The sequence below is a fragment of the Mytilus trossulus genome, chromosome 4, assembly GCF_036588685.1.
Source record: "Mytilus trossulus isolate FHL-02 chromosome 4, PNRI_Mtr1.1.1.hap1, whole genome shotgun sequence".
In the NCBI taxonomy this organism is placed as follows: Eukaryota; Metazoa; Mollusca; class Bivalvia; order Mytilida; family Mytilidae; genus Mytilus; species Mytilus trossulus.
This window is the reverse complement of record NC_086376.1, coordinates 57,729,010-57,750,416: the sequence shown is the minus strand read 5'-3', so window position 1 is coordinate 57,750,416 and position 21,407 is coordinate 57,729,010. Positions and strand designations below refer to the sequence as shown.

The 21,407-nt window shown below is 31.1% G+C and overlaps 1 protein-coding gene across 2 annotated transcripts; it reads right to left on the bottom strand.

The window, feature by feature from the left end:
- Positions 1–2,893: 2,893 nt before the first annotated feature.
- LOC134715616 (cytoplasmic polyadenylation element-binding protein 2-like) lies at positions 2,894–20,291 on the bottom strand. Of its 2 annotated transcripts, none has more exons than XM_063577911.1 (8): positions 19,269–20,291; positions 13,907–14,006; positions 11,544–11,708; positions 10,754–10,843; positions 8,660–8,778; positions 7,905–8,073; positions 6,895–7,076; positions 2,894–5,155 (listed from the first exon to the last, which is right to left on the bottom strand). In XM_063577911.1, exons 1-8 carry the CDS (start codon positions 20,151–20,153, stop codon positions 4,928–4,930), a joined length of 1,938 nt encoding a protein of 645 aa, XP_063433981.1. In that variant the 5' UTR covers positions 20,154–20,291; the 3' UTR covers positions 2,894–4,927. The 2 variants fall into 2 exon arrangements, with proteins under 2 accessions (XP_063433981.1, XP_063433982.1); XM_063577912.1 differs by having other exon boundaries at positions 7,905–8,019.
- Positions 20,292–21,407: the final 1,116 nt, after the last annotated feature.

The window sequence follows — 21,407 nt, the reverse complement described above, 5'->3', positions numbered from 1 at the left end:
ATCTGAGAAATTTTCAATTAAATAAATTAATCTGATATATAAATATCTGCTTTATAAATTTAAATAGTATTTTCTATTCTTGAATTCAAATTTCAGAAATGTATAAATCTTTGGAAAACCATTTGAATCTCTCTTCAGTAAAAACTGAATATAACAATGAAACTTATATGGTTATAAGTATATATTTTCTCCTTTTAATGTTTCATGTCTTTTTGCTTTAAATATATTCAGACAGTTGTTGGAGCTGGCCATTTAAACTTGTCAACATTTGCTCTTTTTGGCAATTGTATGCACAAACTACTTTTTATTTCAAATTCTTTTGTATGTGGTTAATTTAGAAGTTTAATGTTCAAAACTATTTCTCTTCCAATTAAATCACAAAATAAAAATTTCTGATAATTTGAACCATGTATTTTTCTGTAAAATGTGTAATTCTCATTATACTACATCTCAATTTATTCATCAGTTTCCATGGCACCAAGTAAGTCAATTGGAGGCGTTTTCCTTCCTTTACTTTAGACATTATGGAACCAAGGTGACTAAAAGGGGTCAGTAATATAATGAGTTTACATCATGCATAGACAAAACATTGACAAACATTTTAAGCTTTAAATAACACAGAGTTCACAGAGAAATATCTACTTAACAACTTTTAATAAATAGGAACAACAACCAGATATTTACATCAATAAACAATTAAAAAAACAGGAATCAACATCAGAATCAATATGAAAAAATAGCTTTTTTTGTTTGTTCAGTCATACAAAATCCTTGAAAGTATTTACAAGGAAGCACAGTCATTTTTTTGTCATTGGTATAGTAAGCCTTTTTTACAACAAATTGAGAATACAAGAAAAAACAAAGGCGATCTTTGCACAAATTTCTCCTATCTGAAATTTCTCTTGAAATTCCCACTAAAAAATAATTTATCTTGAAATGCTACATTAATTCAATATCATTACAGAATAAAATTGTATAAAATAAGGTTTGATGTTTATATATTTTGTGCATAGATTTTAATTTGAAGCATCAGTAACCCACATTCTTTGTTGACTAGTGTATGAAAAAAACATTTAACTTGTTTAATGAACCAAGTTTTAAAGCTGACTTCCCCAAATCTTTAAAAGGATCATGATTATTAAAGGAAAAAGGAGGAAATAAAAAGAAGTCAAAGATGAAACTGATTTTTTCCCCTAACAATTGCATAAACATTGTCTGAAATTTCTTCCATGAGCAAGTTTAAATTCACCAAAAGCAATTTAATTAGTCATAAATATTGTGCATCTTAGATACAAATAATATAAAAATAACAAAACAATTATGAAATGGAATTATCTCGAGTACAGTACAAAAGTTTAGAAAAAGTTTTTTTTTTCATGCTATATAAAAGATTGGGTGTCAACCTCTGTGAAAGGTCCTGTCCATTTCTTGCCCGTCTATAACTTACACTAAGCCATCATTTTTAACATACAGTGTATAAATATTACACACCATATGTAAACCATGAAACAACTATAATCACCATGACAACACTGTCATATGGTCACCATGGCAACACTTCCTTCACCATGACAACCATCACAGATAACAGTTCACCAGTATACAGTAACCAGAATGATCACAGTAATCATTGTTTTGAGAGGTGTCTGGTTAATATAAATAAATACATCAGTAACAAAGGAATAAAAAATATAAATTAGGCATCTTTATATAAAAACAATAGCACCGTAAACAAAATATATACTCTAACCTTTTATTGAAATTTCTGTGATCACAGAAATGGAATATGGAGCTACTAGAACACTAACAAAAACAATCCCTGCATAAAATCTGTCTGTTTAATCTTTTGTTGTTTCTCAATAATAAAAAAAAAAAAAAATCTCTTAAAGTTTCATTTTCAACAATGTGGCATCATTTACAGCTATTATATTTGAAAAATTAAATGAATACATATAGATATATATTAATATCAAAGTTTGAATTAAATATAATTTTTACATCCATTTTTTAAACTTAGGTTAAAAAAATTAAACTTAGGATAAAAATACATGCATGTATCAATAATACCATTAAACAAAAGCATCTGAAAAAGGATATGTAAGATGTTATATTTTGTATATTTTTCTACTAAGCTCTGATAATGTTTGAAATGAAAGATGTAAAATTTAAAAGATTCAGCAATGATTTTTCTCTAAATTAAGCTTTGCATATAAATCCGCTATTTTGACATAAATATTAAAAGTAATTACACCAAATGAATATTAAAAAGACAACAATAAGTTTGATTGCTGTTAAATGTATTCAAAATATACTTCTAAAACACTTTGGCCAGTTATGTTATGTCTTATAAAAATTCAATGAATAAAATATAAAAAGTCAAATTTCATTTTTGTACAAAAAGGCAATGATTAAGCTCATTTATAGCTAACAATCTAACCTGTATTTTCTTGCAAGCCAACCAATATTTAGTCACATTGTTGTAGTACTGTTAACATTACAAAAGTCTTTCCTCTTTTAAAAAAAAAAATTTAAAATGACTTTGAACACTTAACTGTTTAATCTCAGCTAAAAATACCATTATTTTATCCAGTAAGTTAAGGCCATAATAAATAATAGGTTTGTTTGCCCAAACGCTACCTACCCAGAAAAAAGCTGCCTACTCAAATTCTTTTATTGTCCTGATTTGAAGAAGTTTTTTTTTTAATCAAATAGGCATGAAGACTAATAAACATCTGATACTTCAATTTCTTTTTTTGAATAAAAAAAAGAAAATGCCTACCTACCTACCCAATGTTTCAACCTTGGGTAGGGTTTGGGCAAACCAAAATATTTTTAAGTGTGGCCTAAGTTTGAACAAATCTGATATTTTAAGATATCAGGTTTTTATTTTCAATAAGTATTATACAAAAATTGTATGGGTTTTATGAGGATAACAGCAAAACGGTGTGGTCTTTACTGCACAATTAGTTAAATGTCATTTTTGTAAAGTATTTGGAATCTTGTTTATGCTTAAAAAATAAAATCCAGAAAATGTGACCAAACTTTCCTTTTTCGCCCATTAAAAAATTACATCATTTAAATATATAAAAAGTCACAAACAGCTAAAAACCAATGCTGGCAAGGCAGGGTAAAATATGATATGTTTTAATCAATTCAGCATCTAAAGTAGTGTAAATTTTCTTTTTTTTGCTTTTTATATGCACTTCCTGCATAATATAAAGCCGCCACATTGAAAAAGTACATTTCATGAATGAAAAATCGGAAAATAAATATTAAATATTATCTTGTCAAAAGGTGAAAAATTGAATCTGAATTACTACTGGAAATAATAAAGTTGTATTTATTCAAAGTAATAATTAAATTTATATGTTTTTCTGAATTCTGCATTTCTAAAAATGAAGTGTACTTAAGAAATGTAAAACTTAAAAATTATTTCCTTTCCAACGAGAGAGGAATATAAAGTTTAGTACATATGATTATAGACTAGATTTAAATGTTCAATCGCGAGGTCAGGTTAATAAACATCAACATAAAGCACTGGAAACCATAAATATTAAAATATGAGGAAAATAAATTACCAGATAGAAGAAATATCAACAATTTTACTTCAGAAGCAATTTTTGTGCTTTGACATGGCTACCTAGATTTGTGTTTATACCATGAAAGTTACTGTCATATAATATGTAAATAATTTGTGGTTCCATGGAATAAGCCAAGTCTTTAAGATGTTGAGAAATTTTCTTCAATCCAACAAAAAACTCACTGAAGTAAACATTTGATATCGTCTTAAGGATATATAACAAGGGATACACAACCATATAGTTTCAGGCACAGAAATAGTACTATGTCTGTACCTTAAAAATCTTTTTTTCAATGATTTTACACCTTTTGTAAAAATATCTTATCTCTTCTGATTTATGTTAATATTAACAAGTGAAGTCTTGAACAAACCAAATACCTGAACACTTTTTTTCACAATTTTCCACAAATACAGCACAACAATTAATTTAGAAACAATAAATGACATTATTGCTAAATACTCAAAATAACTGAGTACAGGTTAAAAAAAAAAACAATCTAAAACTCTTGAGGAATTCAATAATAAATATAACATATTTACAGGAATAAGTTATAACAAGTAAAAAGTCTTTAGAGAAATTCTATCTTCCTTTTTTAATGAGCAATGAAGTAACAAAAAGTTTTGTTGACTAAATAAATAGCAATGAAAATTTTGAATTTTTTATACTCAAATCTAACTATTTTATTTTGCACCATATTTTATTAATTTGGCCAATAGTTTTAATCATTGAAAGGATGATGAAGATTTACACTCAAATGATTGGACAAACAGAAATATACAGTATACACAACAGCATATCTATACACTGGCCCTTTCTTAAAATCACAGTAAAAATTCATACAAAACAGCAAAGGTTATAAAATTTCTCTAATTACATCATTAACATCAGCATGCAATAACTTCAAAGTCGCAAAAAAGTATAAAATGCTTATAAACATCAAAATACAAAGTGAAAATGCTGAATAATTAAAAAAAACAATTCCCTCAACTTCAAAATATTTAAAGAAATCATTCAAAACAAATAATTATTAAAATATATTAATTTACTATATGTGACTAGATTGAACACTTAATTTCAATTCTTATTCTAAAAATGTAAGTCTTTTGAGAAAGTGAAAACCACTTGGCAAGACTGAGACAAACCCTTTTGTCACTGCTGCAATAATAAATGGACATACAAATAGCTTTCTAGAAAGTCTTCTGTGAAAAACTAGAAAAAAATTATTTCAGAAAAGTTTCTAAAAAGCTGTGAATATATTATGCCATGATCTACTTTAAAATTACAATAATATCATGGCTAGTCCATGTGTTGTTAAGTCCAAATGCAACAGCTAGCACTTTGTTCCTTCAGCACCAACGGAAGGGTACAGCTCTTGGTCTGTCTGCTCCTTCTTTGACAAGTGGTTTGTGAAACTCTCTCCCTGGTCTGGAATGGATCTGAGCCCAGCAATGCTCACAGTAGTACTGTAGACAAGTCACATTGGCACAGAAAAATGGAGCAAACTTTCCTCCACATCTTGCCCCGTGACATTCATCACACATCTGGTCATCTAAAACATACGGCTTTACTTCAACCTAAAATGAAAACTTTTTCTATAACACAAATTTTTTTTTAGATTGTACATGTGCTAACACTTGTTTGGAGATGTCAGTCAGATTTAATACAGTGTACGAGTTCAAAAATTCAAGTAATTCAACAAGTTAAAGAAAGAAATTACTAATGTGGCACCTTATTACTATGTTGTTTTTTGGTTTTTTTTAAACTAGAGGCTCTAAAGAGCCTGTGTCGCTCACCTTGGTCTATGTGCATATTAAACAAAGGACACAAATGGATTCATGACAAAATTGTATTTTGGTGATGGTGATGTGTTTGAAGTTCTTACTTTACTGAACGTTCTTGCTTCTTACAATTATATCTATAATGAACCTTGCCCATTAGTAACAGAGAAAAATATTTGGTAAAAATTTACATAAATTTACCGAATTAATGAAAATTGTTAAAAATTGACTATAAAGGGCAATAACTCCTTAAGGGGCCAATTGACCATTTAGGTCATGTTGACTTATTTGTAGATCTTACTTTGCTGAACATTATTGCTGTTTACAGTTTATCTCTATCTATAATAGTATTCAAGATAATAACCAAAAACGGCAAAATTTCTTTAAAAATTACCAATTGGAGGGCAGCAAGCCAACAACCAATTGTCCAATTCATCTGAAAATTTCAGGGCAGATAGATCTTGACCTGATAAACATTTTTACCCCATGTCAGATTTCCTCTAAATGCTTTGGTTTTTGAGTTATAAGCCAAAAACTGCATTTTACCCCTATGTTCTATTTTTAGCCGTGGCGGCCATCTTGGTTGGTTGACCGGGTCACGCCACACATTTTTTAAACAAGATACCCCAAAGATGATTGTGGCCAAGTTTGGATTAATTTGGCCCAGTAGTTTCAGAGGAGAAGATTTTTGTAAAAGATTACTTAGATTTATGAAAAATGGTTAAAAATTGACTATAAAGGTCAATAACTCCTAAAGGGGTCAACTGACCATTTCGGTCATGTTGACTTATTTGTAAATCTAACTTTGCTGAACATTATTACTGTTTACAGTTTATCTCTATCTATAATAATATTCAAGATAATAACCAAAACCAGCAAAATTTCCTCAAAATTACCAATTCAGGGGCAGCAACCCAACAACAGGTTAACCGATTCATCTGAAAATTTCAGGGCAGATAGATCTTGACCTGATAAACATTTTTACCCCATGTCAGATTTCCTCTAAATGCTTTGGTTTTTGAGTTATAAGCCAAAAACTGCATTTTACCCCTATGTTCTATTTTTAGCCGTGGCAGCCATCTTGGTTGGATGACCGGGTCACGCCACACATTTTTTAAACTAGATACCCCAATGATGATTGTGGCCAAGTTTGGTTTGATTTGGCCCAGTAGTTTCAGAGGAGAAGATTTTTGTAAAAGTTAACGACGACGACGACGGACGACGACGCTGGACGCCAAGTGATGAGAAAAGCTCACTTGGCCCTTCGGGCCAGGTGAGCTAATAAAAATGATAGTAAATAGATCTTTTTCTGTTGTTCAATTATTAAATTGCAAAAGTTTTTAATATTTTATCAATGCTTATTATAAAAATTATTTGTCTTATTCACCTTGGCATCAATATTATATGTTGAATAACTGTATCAATGCCGTTCAAGTATCTGTAGCTGGCAAGAACTAACTCATATCATTATAAATAAGAAAATAGTTCAAAGAATTTATTTTGCTGTATTAAATAACAAAAGAATAATATTTTACCCGTTTATCAATTTCTCCATGCTGTAACTGGACAAATCTAGCACTAATGGCAGCAATATAACTTTGCTGATTGGAGAAAGCAACTCTGCCTGCTCCTTTGGGATATTTCAGTTCTGGATCAGTATCAATTCCAGCATAGCAAACACCTCCATATAACCTATCCATTATCATTGCTAATTCAACTGAAATGAAATTTATTTCATCAATAAAATTGACCACCATTAACCTTTCAATGCTAAACGAAAAAAATAGAAAAATGGCTTGCTGCTGCATTTTTTTTGTGTTAATTCATTAGAACAGTATAATATTTTTATTAAAATTTCCATCAAGCTACCTACATTTTCAGGTAATTAACAGGTTAAAGGTGTAAATTATTGTAAATGTGTTGAATTTTGAATAAAAACAACATTTAGTCTTCATTTATTTTGTTATTTTGTTGTTTTATCTGCCATATAAATTAATGAAGACACCAGTTGCTCAATTCCATAGCGTATTTGTACCATACACAATGTTTAATGTAAACATGGCACAAATAAGTGGCCCAGTCCTCAAAATTTTCAAGCTCAAAGGGGACCTTGTATATCCTCATTTCATACAATGAAAAATTAGAGAGAACCTGAATGAAAACCGAATGGTAACGAGTCTGGATGAAAAATCCATTGTCAATGCGAAATATGTTGCGAACAGCAGTGGCGGAGGCGTATGTCATCGAGGCATATGCTGTGTATAGCATATAAAGGGTTAAAAGATTTCAAAGAATTTCAAACTATGCACACAGCTATCCTTAGCCATTTATAGCCATGACTTTTTCACAAACTGACCTTTAAATCAAAAGGCTTTCTCCCTGTCCTGCTTACAACAAATTGTATCAGTTTGATGTCCAAATTTTTTGGGCAGTATAATGATAAGGACAACAAATATAAATATGGTCCCTTTACTTTAATGATTTATTCTAAATAAATCAAGATACTTTAAATAAGATGCTATTCTTGTTATATTAAGTGAATTACCAGCTCTAAGTGGTCTTGGTACTCCACCAACAAAGATAGTTTTTCTTGGGTCCAAAGGTTGTGATCCATCCATAACAAAATCAGAATCGCTCAAAGTCCATGGCCTTATCTGTACCTGAATTGAAATAAAAAATTCAGAATCACTCAAAGTCCATGGCCTTATCTGTACCTGAATTGAAATTAAAAAAAATCACAATCATTCAAAAGTCTACAACACCTCTTGCAAATTCATAAATGCAAGTCCATTTTTTTTAAAAATATATCAGTATTTCTATAACCAAATGCAATTATAATAGTATTTTAACTCAACAGGATAATATATCATGCTGAATATTATAAACTGTATCGATGCAAGAAAAATCATTGTGACTGTGTCAGTATATTATAAATATCCTAAATCAGACTGTCAGATAATTCTTTTGTCCCTTCTGTAGACTAGTCCAGATTGACTGGAATTTATATCTTCTGTTAAAAAAGAATTTATCATGATTTACATGTTTCTTATTTCTTGCTTTTAGTACTGTACCTCTGTTTACAAAGCAAAGCTTGTTATAACTAAAAAATCGGGCGATTCTTCTTTCAACTTTATAAATCTAGATTGTGTTGAATAATACTGGGTTGGTTCAGTGGTTTGAACACATATCCCAGATTTTTTTTAGTGAGATATGATATTATCTCGCAGGTGAATCTAGTAGATACTTAATTTAAAAACAAGCTGAAAAATCCCAATTGCTATCTAATATATGTATACTTACTGGTTTATCTTTCATTGTTGGACTGGAAACACACCAATACAGTTTGTCATCGTCAAGAATACAAGATTCCACCAAAGCTTGAACAGACATCTCGTCTTGAAATAGCAGGAAACAGTAACCTGTTATAAACATAAAGTTAATTCAAGAAAAAATAATTCAATTCCCACTTAGATTGAATATTCAATATCATAGTAAATTTATAGCAATGTTTTAGTGTTTAAAAGGTATATTATGTGTCTGAAATTTTCTAGAAAATCTATCAGGTAAAACAGGTTTTATTTTGTAAAAATCTAAGCCCATTCTTTCAAAATATTCACTATAATTAAGTATCAACATGAAAAATGCAAGTTATTCAAAAAAGCAAATATCATAGAACATGTGATATTTTTTGTCCTATTATTGTAACTGATTTTTAACATGTATGTTGTGTGTGTCATGGATTGTTTAAGTGTGTGTATTGTATAAGATGTTGAACATGTGTTACAAGTGTGTTCCATGGAATGTACAAGATGTTGTAGCATGTATGTTGTGATTGTGTGGGTCATGGATTGTATAAGAATTTGTGTGCATTGAATAAGATGTTTAACATGTATATCCCTAGTGAGTGCCATAGATTGTATAAGATATTGTAGCATGTATTTCACAAAGTGTGTGTAATATTTTGCATATGATATTTGTAATATATGTTTATGGTGAGAGTGCCTTTTATTGTATAAGATGTTTGAGTATAACTATTGTGTGTGCAATATATTGGATGCGATACATTGTATAAAATGCTGTAGCATGTTCATTGTGCGTGTGCCATTATTGTTAAAAGTTTTGTTGTATGTTAATACTGTGTGTTTGTCATGTAATTAGATGTAAATCACAAGTGCAGGTATGCCATGCATTGCTTAAAATCTTGTGTTACAAGTGCATGATGCATGTGAACTGTTTCCCATCCTCATTATTGTGTATCGTGTTTCTTGTGATTAGTTAACTTCGCTGAAGGGTTAGTAATGAAAGGCGTTGTGTTCATATCAAATTGTATTAAAGTTATGTACAAGGCAACGTTACGTAAACAATAGGCAACGTAAAACAATAGGTAACATTAGTGACGTTAGTTACTTAGTAAATGTACAGCTGCTAATACTTGACACTCATCATTTATTCATATAAAAAGAAATGAGCCGTCAAAATTGACAATGAACCATGATTACTGTTTTTTTTTTTATTGTAACAGTTGTTGAATATAATTATAAAAGAGGACAGCTATGTACATGAACAAATGTATGATCCAACCTATCAAGAACCAAAACCTCTGAACAGCAAAAGTAAGTTGAAATAGTCGATGTCAAACTTGACCTTCCATTTTTTCATCAGTAACAACATATCAAAATAGCAATGGATGAACAGTTCACATGATATTACACTGAAATTACACAATTTCTCATTTATCAAGGACACTTACTCCTGTCATCAATAACAATTGAATTTGCACTTAAACTGCTGACCTAAAGCCCTCTGTCCTTCACCATATTTTTAATAATCATGATAATCACGATTTTCCCTCGATGCTCAATTTGTATAGCATACATTTTTTATTTTGTGTTCAATACTTCTATTCCCTTTGCTTATATGAAGCATGTCTGTTAAATCTCATCATCATTAACTATATGGTCTATTCCCAATACACTACGATAAACTCCATTATATATAACATGTAATATATTAAATATTCTCTGGAGGAATGAAATGACAAGTATCATATAATTTCACATATTTACAACATGCAATTCATTTCTTATACAATACTTCCACCCACAATCAATAAGTTAATGACATAGTGGTATAGTCTTATATCTTTGTAATTTCACCATCAATAAATTCTCTATTGCTGTTCTCCAGAGTTTGTTCTTAAATCATATCTTATTTGGACAATGTGCAATTCAAATGAAATACCATCTTTTATAAGAACTGGTGTTTTCATGCTTTCCTCTATAAACTTCTTTGCCTTGAAATGTGCTATTAATACATGTAAATGACTAAATCTTACAAAATCTGTCTCTTATATATTTTTTTAAGTGTTTTTTTGGTTATTCAGATAAAATTTACCTTTTGGTGGAAAATACGATTTACTTTCGGCTTTGTGGGGCCAGTCAACTACAAGAGGACCAAATCTTCTAAATGCTGCTGTAATCTCCTCTAGAAGAAAAGAAAACAGTTTGCTATATTAATAAAATTATAAATTACGTCAGATTCCTTTTTCATTACAGCTTATGTTATTTACTCTTTCATCTTAATCTTATCATAACACCAGTGATGTTTTCACTACAGTGCAATAGAAATATGTCAAGATTGTCTATTTGGATTGCTCATGATCAGTCAATCAATTTTGTAAATATTTCTACAAACAACTGTCATACAAGTGGGAGGTTTTGCTAGCAATCAAACTGAAAATATTTATTCAAGTAAAGAATAATCATATTATGAAAGTTAATTACAATTCATTCCAATTAAAATTGGGTGATATATGGAAGCGTTTGATTTTGTCAGGTTTGCTGGTATTCACCCTTTTTGAATTTGACCTTTGGAGTTTTTGTTTTGTTGATTCTTTGTTAACAGTAATTACCAGTCATACATATAATGACATGTACTTTTAAAAAAATACTCATCTACACACATAAATTACTATGATAGCATGTTATATTGAATCATTGTTATTGGCTTTAAAATGTCCAGTGGCCAAAGCCCGTTATTTATTACGAAAAATAATGTAAACAATCTTTTCTTTGCTTAATCCAAACTTCTGTTAACTTGTTTATGGATATCAAAATTGTTAAAAAGCTGAAAGCAAACAGCTGCTACCACAATCAATTATGAGAATACAATAAAACTATAATACCTTCATCAATATCTGGGGGAAGACCTCCAACAAATACTTTGCGTGAAAAGCGTTCAATTCTTTCCCCCTGTGGAGAACCCCTGGCAGTAAGGCTTGCCACTGTCTGGTCCAAAGAATCATCATCTAGCATTAGATTTCTGTCAGGGAAGCCATAAATCTGTTTACCTGAAATTAATCAAATATATTGATTACATTTAGCAAATAATTTAAAACCGATCCAAGTTTTATAAAAAAATCTGAAAATTACATGAAATATTAAAAAGTTCAATACAATCCATAGACCAATTACTTGGTTAATTATAATTACCTTGTATTTCAGTCAACATCAGATATTTGACAAATCTATCAATCTCAGTACTAGCTAGTCTAATCATAATACCTACAGATATACTTTGTATAAAAATATGATTGGGTGTTTATTTTTTTTATAATCAAATATATGAAAAGGGTTGATTACTGGATATCTCAGCTGCAGATCTCTCACCCCTAAGGCCCTGCAGCAACCTCAAAAAAAAACACACATAAAAAATGATACAGATCTGAAACCGAAATGAATCGAGCCTTTGATTCTTCAGAAATGTTTACCCCTCTTCTTTAGTGCAAGTTCAAAGATATGTTATCTGTAGCAAAGTTACATCATTTCAATCAAAGTTTAACAGATAAAATTTGTAAGAAATATATTGATATCATTGAAACTGTTTTTCATCAAACTGACAAATGTTGTTTTCTTTTCCCTACATTTCACCATGTTCTTTATCACAGAGCCTTTCCCAAAATCCAAAATTTTTTATTGTATGGTATTACATGTATTTGTTTTTATTGAAATCTATAATGCATCTCCCAGTTGAAATAACATATCCCCACATATTCATAAACTGGTATAATTTATAGTACAAAAACAGAGTTTGCGAAAAGTGGTGGTCCTCAAGATTTTACCAACAAAATTTGGCATAGGACTGACACAATTTTAGTATTTTTCAATAGAATTAATAGTGAGGACCTGCAGATTTTCTTTAAGGACCACCAGGGAAAAAAAGAACGCAGAAAAAAACCTAACATGATATTAAATCAACACCATCTAATCAATAATTCTGTTTTATGCAGCTTTTATTTCTAAATGAAATAAAAAATCATATTCATCAAGTTTCAGGTTTGGAGCAAAATGTGATGTACCACCATAGTGTCAGAGAAGAAATTACTTAAAAACCCTTTCCAGTTCATGATATACTCAAGTCTTTTACCACTATTACGTAAAAAGTAGCAAAATTAATCCATAAATGAATAGATTGAAGCTCATTATTTGAAACCTTGACAGAATAACCTTCGGCATGTATTTATCTAAAGGTGATGAATGCAGTCAATTATTTTCTGTAATATACATTTTGTCAAAGACTGAAAAGAATGTAAAGCTTAATAATGATGAAATTCCTGCATTTTTTCTTAATACAAGTAATTGTGTGAAAAAAACATTCCTGATGAATTAAAGTAATTATTGGCTGAAAATCACAAATAAAATCAAACTTTAGAACTGTTGATTAGATAAATTCCATTGATTTTAATTTTATAGCTTTGTTCAGTCCCAGTATAGAACACTTTATTTCCTCATATTCAGTCATTTGTAGCATTTAAAAGTGTATTGAACAATCCTTTACAATTGTACAATCTCAATAATGGTGAATAATCTGCCAATTTGTTTACTGTAATACAGTGTAATATATGATATACAGATATAACAAAACCAAGTCTGCTAAATGATTTTTGTCACAGATCTTTGGACTCTTATTTTCCAAATTTAAGAGCTACAACGAATCAATACAAAATTGTGTAGGAATATGTATTTTCGTTGGTATGGAAAGTGAAACAAATAACAGAAATAATGGCCATGGTAAAAGAGTTCTATTGCTTCATTCATTATATTATTTCAAAACGAATTTAAATATATACATGTCATGCGACTAAAAGAAATTGTCAGGTCTTAAATAATTGAAAGCGGCTGCACAGTAAATGACTGCCAAAATTGTGAACAACTTTATCAAGCTGCAGATAAAATATAAAATCTTTCCCTTCCAAAGAAGTAATTATAGTGGTTAGACACAAAATTTCCAGGTACAAGTGTTGTCAAATTAAACTATTGATGTTACTTCATGTAGGAAATTAACCAAACTCAAAAAGTTAGGGGAATGGACTAGTAGGCCTACTAGTATCGTCCTGTTTCTTATAACAATTTATGACTTAATAGTTTAAATATCGAGTGGCTTGACAGGCCTGAGGGGTCACCACACTTCTGAGTTTTAGGGAAAAAGACTTAAAGTGACTTCTATAATTATATTAATGACACAAAGAGCACTGGTTTAATTCCTTACCTTTAAGCATATCATTGTTGTCACCAGAAGATTTCATAATGTCTAACAGCTGACTTTCAAATGCAGAAAATTTCATGCTGTCTAGAGAACTGGTGCGATCCTGAAATCATACAAAAATAATAAATATAAACAATGTACAAGTAGCCAAATTTTGTAAACTTTTTTTATATAAGTTATTGAAACAATAAACTAGCCAATGAACGTACTGGTGTTGCCATTATTTTTCTTAAATGGTCAGATGTAATAGTAAAGGCATTTAGTATCTTCTATATGTTAAAGGATAGTTTCAACATAATTTTCATTGAAGACATACAGTATTTTTAGTCATCCTATTCCTAAAAAAATCAACACTTGAAAAACTTGCAATTTGATCACACTTATAAACAGAGGCAGATCCAGAACTTTTCAAAAGGTGACTGACCTAATGGGGCTCTAGTCATGCTTCAGTGATTCCCTATATAATCAACCAATTTTCTCCTGGATCCTTCTATGCTAAAATTCACTAAAGAATTAAGAGATCTGTGTCATGTGACTTCTGTGTTGATAAGAAATTAAAACTTATTTAAATATCAAAGCATAAAAATACATTTTCAACATAGCAATCCTGTTTTTTTATAAGGCAGGATCCTTTTCTGTCAGTTCTGAGAACTGGCAGAAAAGGTTGCATCCTGTCTTACTTCTGTTTAATGAGTTACAAGCTTAAGATATTTGGAATTTAGCAGATTCTAGTTAACTTGTCCTATTGACAATAGTACTGCATCTTCTAATTTTATATCAATGTTGGCCATATATAAGAGGCCATAAAAAAGAATAGCCATAGTTTGTTTGCCCTAACCCTACCTACCCAGAAAATAGCTGCCTACTCAAAATCTTATATTGACCTGATGTTATTTTTTTTTTTATTCAATAGACATGAAGACTTATAGACATCTGATACTTAAATTTCTCTTTGCCAAAAACGAAAAGAAAATGCGTACCTACCAACCCACTGTCTCAATGTTTGGTAGGGTTTGGGCAAACCAAAATAATTTTTTTGTGTGGCCTGAGCTTCCACTTGCCAAGATGTTATTTGTCTTTCCAGCTTGGTGAGTAATTTACTTTCACAGATCTTGTAGATAAATTTTAATTTTCAAAATAAGCTTGGTATCAGAAAACTTTTTAATAGAATTGCATTCATGAACCATTAATGGCATTTGAAGGTAAATTTAAACTAAGATGATTCATATCATTGTGTGACCCACTGATAGCAGTTACACCGTGACCCCCTTTCTTCTGCAAACGTAAAATATCATTGTTTAGTTACACTTCTCATTGTATTACTGTAAATTCAGAAATTATTAAGATTTTTTATTCATATTGCAAAAAATGCAAATAATTTAAACTCGAAATTCGAAATTTAACATATGAATTAAACAGGATTATTCTCAATATTGCAAAATTAAAATCAAATTTAAGTCTAAAATGACAAAATTGTAATAAAAAAAATGCACACAATAATTTCTGAATTTACAGTAACATAAACAGACTAACATTCATAAACTTTAAATAGGTGTATCATGCATATTGACAATTTAAGGTTGAGGACCATTAGTCCAAATTATTAGCATGATTAGAGAAGCTTTTATGCACTGCAATCTTTGAAATGTTTCCAAGGTGAAACTGTTCATAGGTTTTTGGTTAGGGTCAGTTAACGATTCACCACAGTCAACAGTGTTGAATAAGAAGAGCTGACATATATGATCAGAAAATGAGTGGTGCTATTCTACAAAATGTTATTCCAATTGAACAGATATTATTAAAGGTAATAGTTAAAACAGCTTGCTCTGCACGTCAGACAGAGGCCTGTGTCTGACAACCATCATCAGTGATATTGTTGGCTTTTTTCAAAACTACCTCTACCCTTTTTTATTGGGAAAATATGCATCATTTTCATCAAATTGGGAAATTTAAAATTAACCATGAATTTGACTGAAACTTCAATTTTCAGAGCCATTTTCAAGAGTCAAACCCTGCTTTAAAATAAGACCTCATTTTGTCAGTGATGATACATAAGTAGACCCTCAAATCTGCAAATATAGTCATTTTAGGCGTGAAAAATGTTTAAATGAGTTTTTCAGTTTATATTCATGCACAATTTCTACTGCATGACTGAGACAGCACTGTTTGGGTAAAAAATTGTCTGTTTGGGAATAATTTTAAGCCATTTTTTTCAAATTGGGATTCTTCTCCAGGGGAAAAAGCCTTTAATTCTCCACTAATTTAAGGCAAACAATATCACTGATCATGAATGACTAGTTTTTTTTTAGTATGTCCATTTTAAATCTGACAGGGAACCACTCAAGATCCATTGCATCCACTAATTTCCATGGGCCAATTGCTAGTGCTTTCAAAGAATTCTGTAAGTAAGAATATATGTCCTATGACACCCTCATGCCTAAATCATACTTTCATAATATCATGTTCATTGAACCACAATGTTGGTATAAACACCTTACATGCCTTACTTTCAGATGGACTGAGCAAATATCATTTAAAGGTAGAAATATCACCATATAAACTATAATAGATAGAGGAATACCTTTCTATAAATGAGTCAGGCCCGTAGCCAGGAATTTCCAAAGGGGGGTAGCCAGGAATTTCCAAAGGGGGGTTCGATTGACTCACAAACTCGACTTTAACAGTCACAATTCGAACAGAACATTGACTTTAACAGTGCTTATTTGTTTTCAAGGGGGGGTTCGTCCGAACCCCCCCTGGCTACGGGTATGTGAGTTGATAATATGTGTGCAGACCAGTCAGATACAATAAACAAATGGGGAAAAAAACAAGTCTCTCTTTTATGTTTATGATGCTTTCATTGTCTGGCAATTTCTTTATAAAATGTTTAAGTGTAAAAAGCTTAAATAATTTAGATTCAAACAAATTCTTAATCCTGAAACAAAACAGCTGGATGCCAGGGTAGGTCCAACAAATAAGACTCATTTCAAAAAGTCACCAAGACTCAGGGTGGGGATTCCTTTAAAAATATTTCAATCAGTGTATTTATATAGAGAGAGCTCGAAAGATAAAAAAAAAAAAACCAACAACATCATAATTCAATTGTAAGATGTACATGATGTATGTATTGGTTTTTTTCTCAGTTTGCTGCATTTGCATGTTTGTAAGCCACACCCCACCCCTCAAAAAACAAATATGGGTCTAACTTGTTTTTTCAATAAAGAAATTCAATGAACATGATATATCACAATAAACATATAAAGATAGAGCTTTAATTATGTCAAATTTTAAACAAGTCTTATTTTCAAATAATTTACTGTCAGTAGTTTAACATACAAAAAAAATATTCTAGAAAAAAAGTGTTTTGTTTGAATTTTTGAATTTTGGCAAAAAACGTTTTTACTGTCTGTAAACCCATGCAAAGGAAACCAATGTTCTATTTTCAACTGCCTTGAGGCCTATTTCGACCACTTCCCTGTCAAGTAGTGAACAAATTCACATGAGATTAGAGCAAAACTGGACCAAGTTCTGTTGCCTAAATACACCTTATCGCTATTTCCGCTTGACCCTAGAATCTGTTCCGCTTGAACTATTGGCGTCATACAACAATCACTTTTCCATTGTGGCGTCAGACATTTTGAATTATGACGTCAAAATTTTACGGGACCCTGTGTGATGTCCAGTAATGGCGGACAAATAGCGATAAGGTGTATTAGTTAGGGTGATGGACAGACAAATCCTGGAATAACAATTGTAATGTTTCCTTCATGTCAAATGATTCATGTAATCATTTATATATATATTATATATATAATCATTTATATCCAATCCTACATTGTCAATGATTGTAGTAGTCAAAAATAATTCTGACTTTTGAAAGGCTAGTATTTTAATTCTTTGCTGTGACGTACATGTAGGAAGGCATACCAGCATTACAAAGCAATATTGAAGTGAATCAAATAAGTTCCTATAATTTTTCATTATTGTAGTCGTAGGACAAAAGTGTCAGAGTTCTCACTCAAAAAATGTCCTATCATTTCAACTAAAATCGATATTTTCCAAAATAATATTACCAAGTGTTTATTTGGCCATAATTTTGGTGAGGTTCGTTTTCATTATCTAATGGGTCAAACACAAATGCACATTTGTACGATTTCAATTTTTGTTAGAATACATAGCAAACTTTTCAAGAAATATTTACCTGTGTTCCCCTCATCAGAAATTTAAAATAAGCATGAGAAATATGGCCAAATAAACAATAAAATTTCAGACATTTCTGCTTTTTATGGTATCTATTTTATAAAAATTGCTCATAGAGTCACTTGGTAATAATTTTTGAAAAAAATGTACATCATAATACACATGGTAACACATGTACATGTACCATGTGTACAAGTGGTAAATAAACCATTTTTTTTAAATGCTACAGCCTCTGGCCAGCTTCTATGGTTTCTTTTAATTATTAACAAAATTAACATACATGTTTCCCTCTTCATAACTTTTTTATATCAAAAATGAAATTATCTGACACAAAAGACTGTATATGGTATTTTGTCAAATTGTTAGTTAGATGCTGTTGGCCTGTAAATATGATTTTTACAGGCCCGAGAGCAATTTTACAAGCCTGGGCTGTCTGGGCTGCCATTCAGCGTGAAGACTGCCTTTCAGACAAAGTAGAACTTGAATCTTAGAATTTGAAAGAGGTGTTACCAGATATTGTTAGCCATGCATCATGCATGTTGGTTGAATATATTTTTAATAAAGATAAAATACATGTACATGTTATTATGTATATTGTATTGTATACTTGTACACTGTTGTATTAACTTATATTACTTTCTGTTTAACTTGAAATAATATCAAATAATTTGTTGAATACCCATTGGCATTGGTGGCCTTTGGCTGTGTTCTGCTCTTCGGTTAGCTATAGGCTGTTCACTGTCTCAGTCTTTGACACATTCCCCATTTTCATTCTTAATTTTATGTATATTTATTTATACAGCATTGCAGCAATCATGCATTGTCAGAAGTCTGCGTACAAATTACAATATAACATTTTTAATTTAGATTGTATTATTAATACCACTATGGTTCTGTTTAATAATAATTACCACTTTTATAGTGGTAGATTGTGATGTGTACATTCATGTATCTCAATTTAATACATGAATTATATATATGTATATGCATACATAGTATATTCAAGCACTGTCAGACTGTACATATTTTTGATAAGCCTGCAGAGATCTGTATAATTTACTGGCAATACAGAAACATCTGTGGAATGTGAAGATTATTTTGATATACAGCATATGGAGCAGATTACAACATAGAAAATATTACCTGGCACTACAAAACAACATACCTGGTAATTAAGTACGCTGTCTCTCTGAAGATCATCAATAGCAGACATGTGATCAAAGCTGCTAGGTTTCATCATCGTCGCTTGGTGCATCTGACCTGGGAATGAAGTGCTTCGACGGAACTTTGATGGGGCAAGAAAAGTTTGATTAGAAAATTGCTGTGAAATGCTGCTCTTTTTCAAAAATGGGTTCATATTTGGCATTGACCTTCTTTGACCTGGTTGGGTCATACTATTCCAAGATGCCATTGTTGGAGGCTGGTTCTGTGTTGACCACTGTTGCTGTTGTGTACTCCAATTACTTGAGAATGGTTTGGCATTACTATTTAATAACATGCTTGGTTGGGGTCTCTGATTCTGAAAGTTATGTTGAGCAGTAATGGCTCTCCTTTGGGGATTCTGTGGTAGATGATTTACTCCCATATGGGATGATATTCCACTACTGTAGATACTGTTTGGGGCTGGAGGAAACTGCTGAAAAGCAACAGTGCCATTCAACGATTGATATCCTTGTAAATAAGAGTCATCGGCAGTGGAGTTTGACCATAATCCCGTGTCAGTTGTGGAATGTGAAGTAATGACAGCTGTTGACGTAGATGGCTGGTCCAGCCCTTGAAGTGGGTTACTTAATCGTTTCTCGTCGATTAATGGGAAGTGTATATTCGAATTTTCACTCTTAGATACTCTATTTAAATCTCCATTTTGATTACTTGAATTATTATTAGACTTATCTGATTGCTGCAGCTGTTTATTCACTGATCTGTCATTTATCTCATCTTGCATCGTACGTGTTGATGGTGAAGATTCCGATGAAAACTGCAACTTGTTTTGGAGTTTAGCTTGTATTCCACTTAGATTCGAAGCCAGAGAAAGACCGTAATCCCCCATTGAAAATATATATATCACATTAATGAAGAAGGGGGAGTATCGTCTCCGTCCCTATATCCGCCACGTCTGCTATCTCTGGAGCTGCACTACACAATACTGCGTTTATGTTCAGTGATCTTCATTTCCGTTTTGTTTGACAGTCTCTAGATTCCCAATATGCAAATGAGATTGACCGCAATATCTGTACTTTTCTTCTTATTTAAATAAGATCTTGAATGAAACTTACATTATTTTTATTAAAAATGTGTTATGCTGCAAATCTGAAATTCTGTAACTCATCTATTGTTTTGTTTTAACAGGCAAATTATGTTAAGGGTCTGTGAAACGGTAATACGAATACATTACACCGGGCCAAATTCAAGGAGGAGCTAACGGTAAAATATGCAAATCAGATACATGTGGGTTCTTCATGGGGTAAATCAATATGCTTCAACAAGATCTTTAGAAAATCAGGTAATTGTTACAGTTAACAATCAACTTTTTTATGGCCCTGCAACGAAGTTGTCGGTGCCATATAGTTTTACCCTTGTCCGAAATTCCGTAATTCCGTCATTCCGCAACAAATCATTATACGGAAATGAGAAATTGTTGAAAATCCCAGTTATACAGACTTTTTTTCTAAATGCCTTCAGATATTGGGCTGATTTTTGGTATGTGAGTTAACCATGATGAGTTACAGATCAAGTTTAAGTTTCGTTCCGCTCCACTAATTTTTGCCAAAATTATGGGCTTTGGACTTTGAGAAATTGTTGAAAATCACAGTTATACAGACTTTTTTTCTAAATGCCTTCAGAAATTGGGCTGATTTTTGGTATGTTAGTTAACCATGATGAGTTACAGATCAAGATCCCTTATACGGAGCAACATCTATGGTAAATGCATAGTCTTTTGTCATGTCAAACACTTGGGGTTGCCTAGTTTCCCACCTTTCAAAATCCTGGATCCGCATCTTATCTGACAGTCGTCAAGTGACTCCCACAAAAATGATGCTTAAGCGTATAGCGATATTTTATGGCTATCTGAACTTTTTCTCATAAAATGGGGATGACAAAACGTGCTTTTGATATATACTATTTTTTTCAAAATGGAAAGACTAAAGCCAACTTTAGTTCAAGTTATGAAAATTCAAAACTGGATTAACGAAAATATATATTTCAACCTTCGAAACTGATAATGCAGTAAACGTCAGTAAACAAATATATGAGTTGTTGCACGTATAGTTCGAATTTTCCTATCTTGAAAGTGAATTAACTT

Coding starts and splice junctions, on each gene's coding strand:
- LOC134715616 (XM_063577911.1), bottom strand. CDS start 20,153: ATGGGGGATTACGGTCTTTCTCTGGCTTCGAATCTAAGTGGAATACAA. Junction 8,779..10,753: donor ATCGTATTTTCCACCAAAAG/GTAAATTTTATC, acceptor TGTTTATAACAG/GTTACTGTTTCCTGCTATTT. Junction 8,074..8,659: donor CAACAATGAAAGATAAACCA/GTAAGTATACAT, acceptor ATTTCAATTCAG/GTACAGATAAGGCCATGGAC.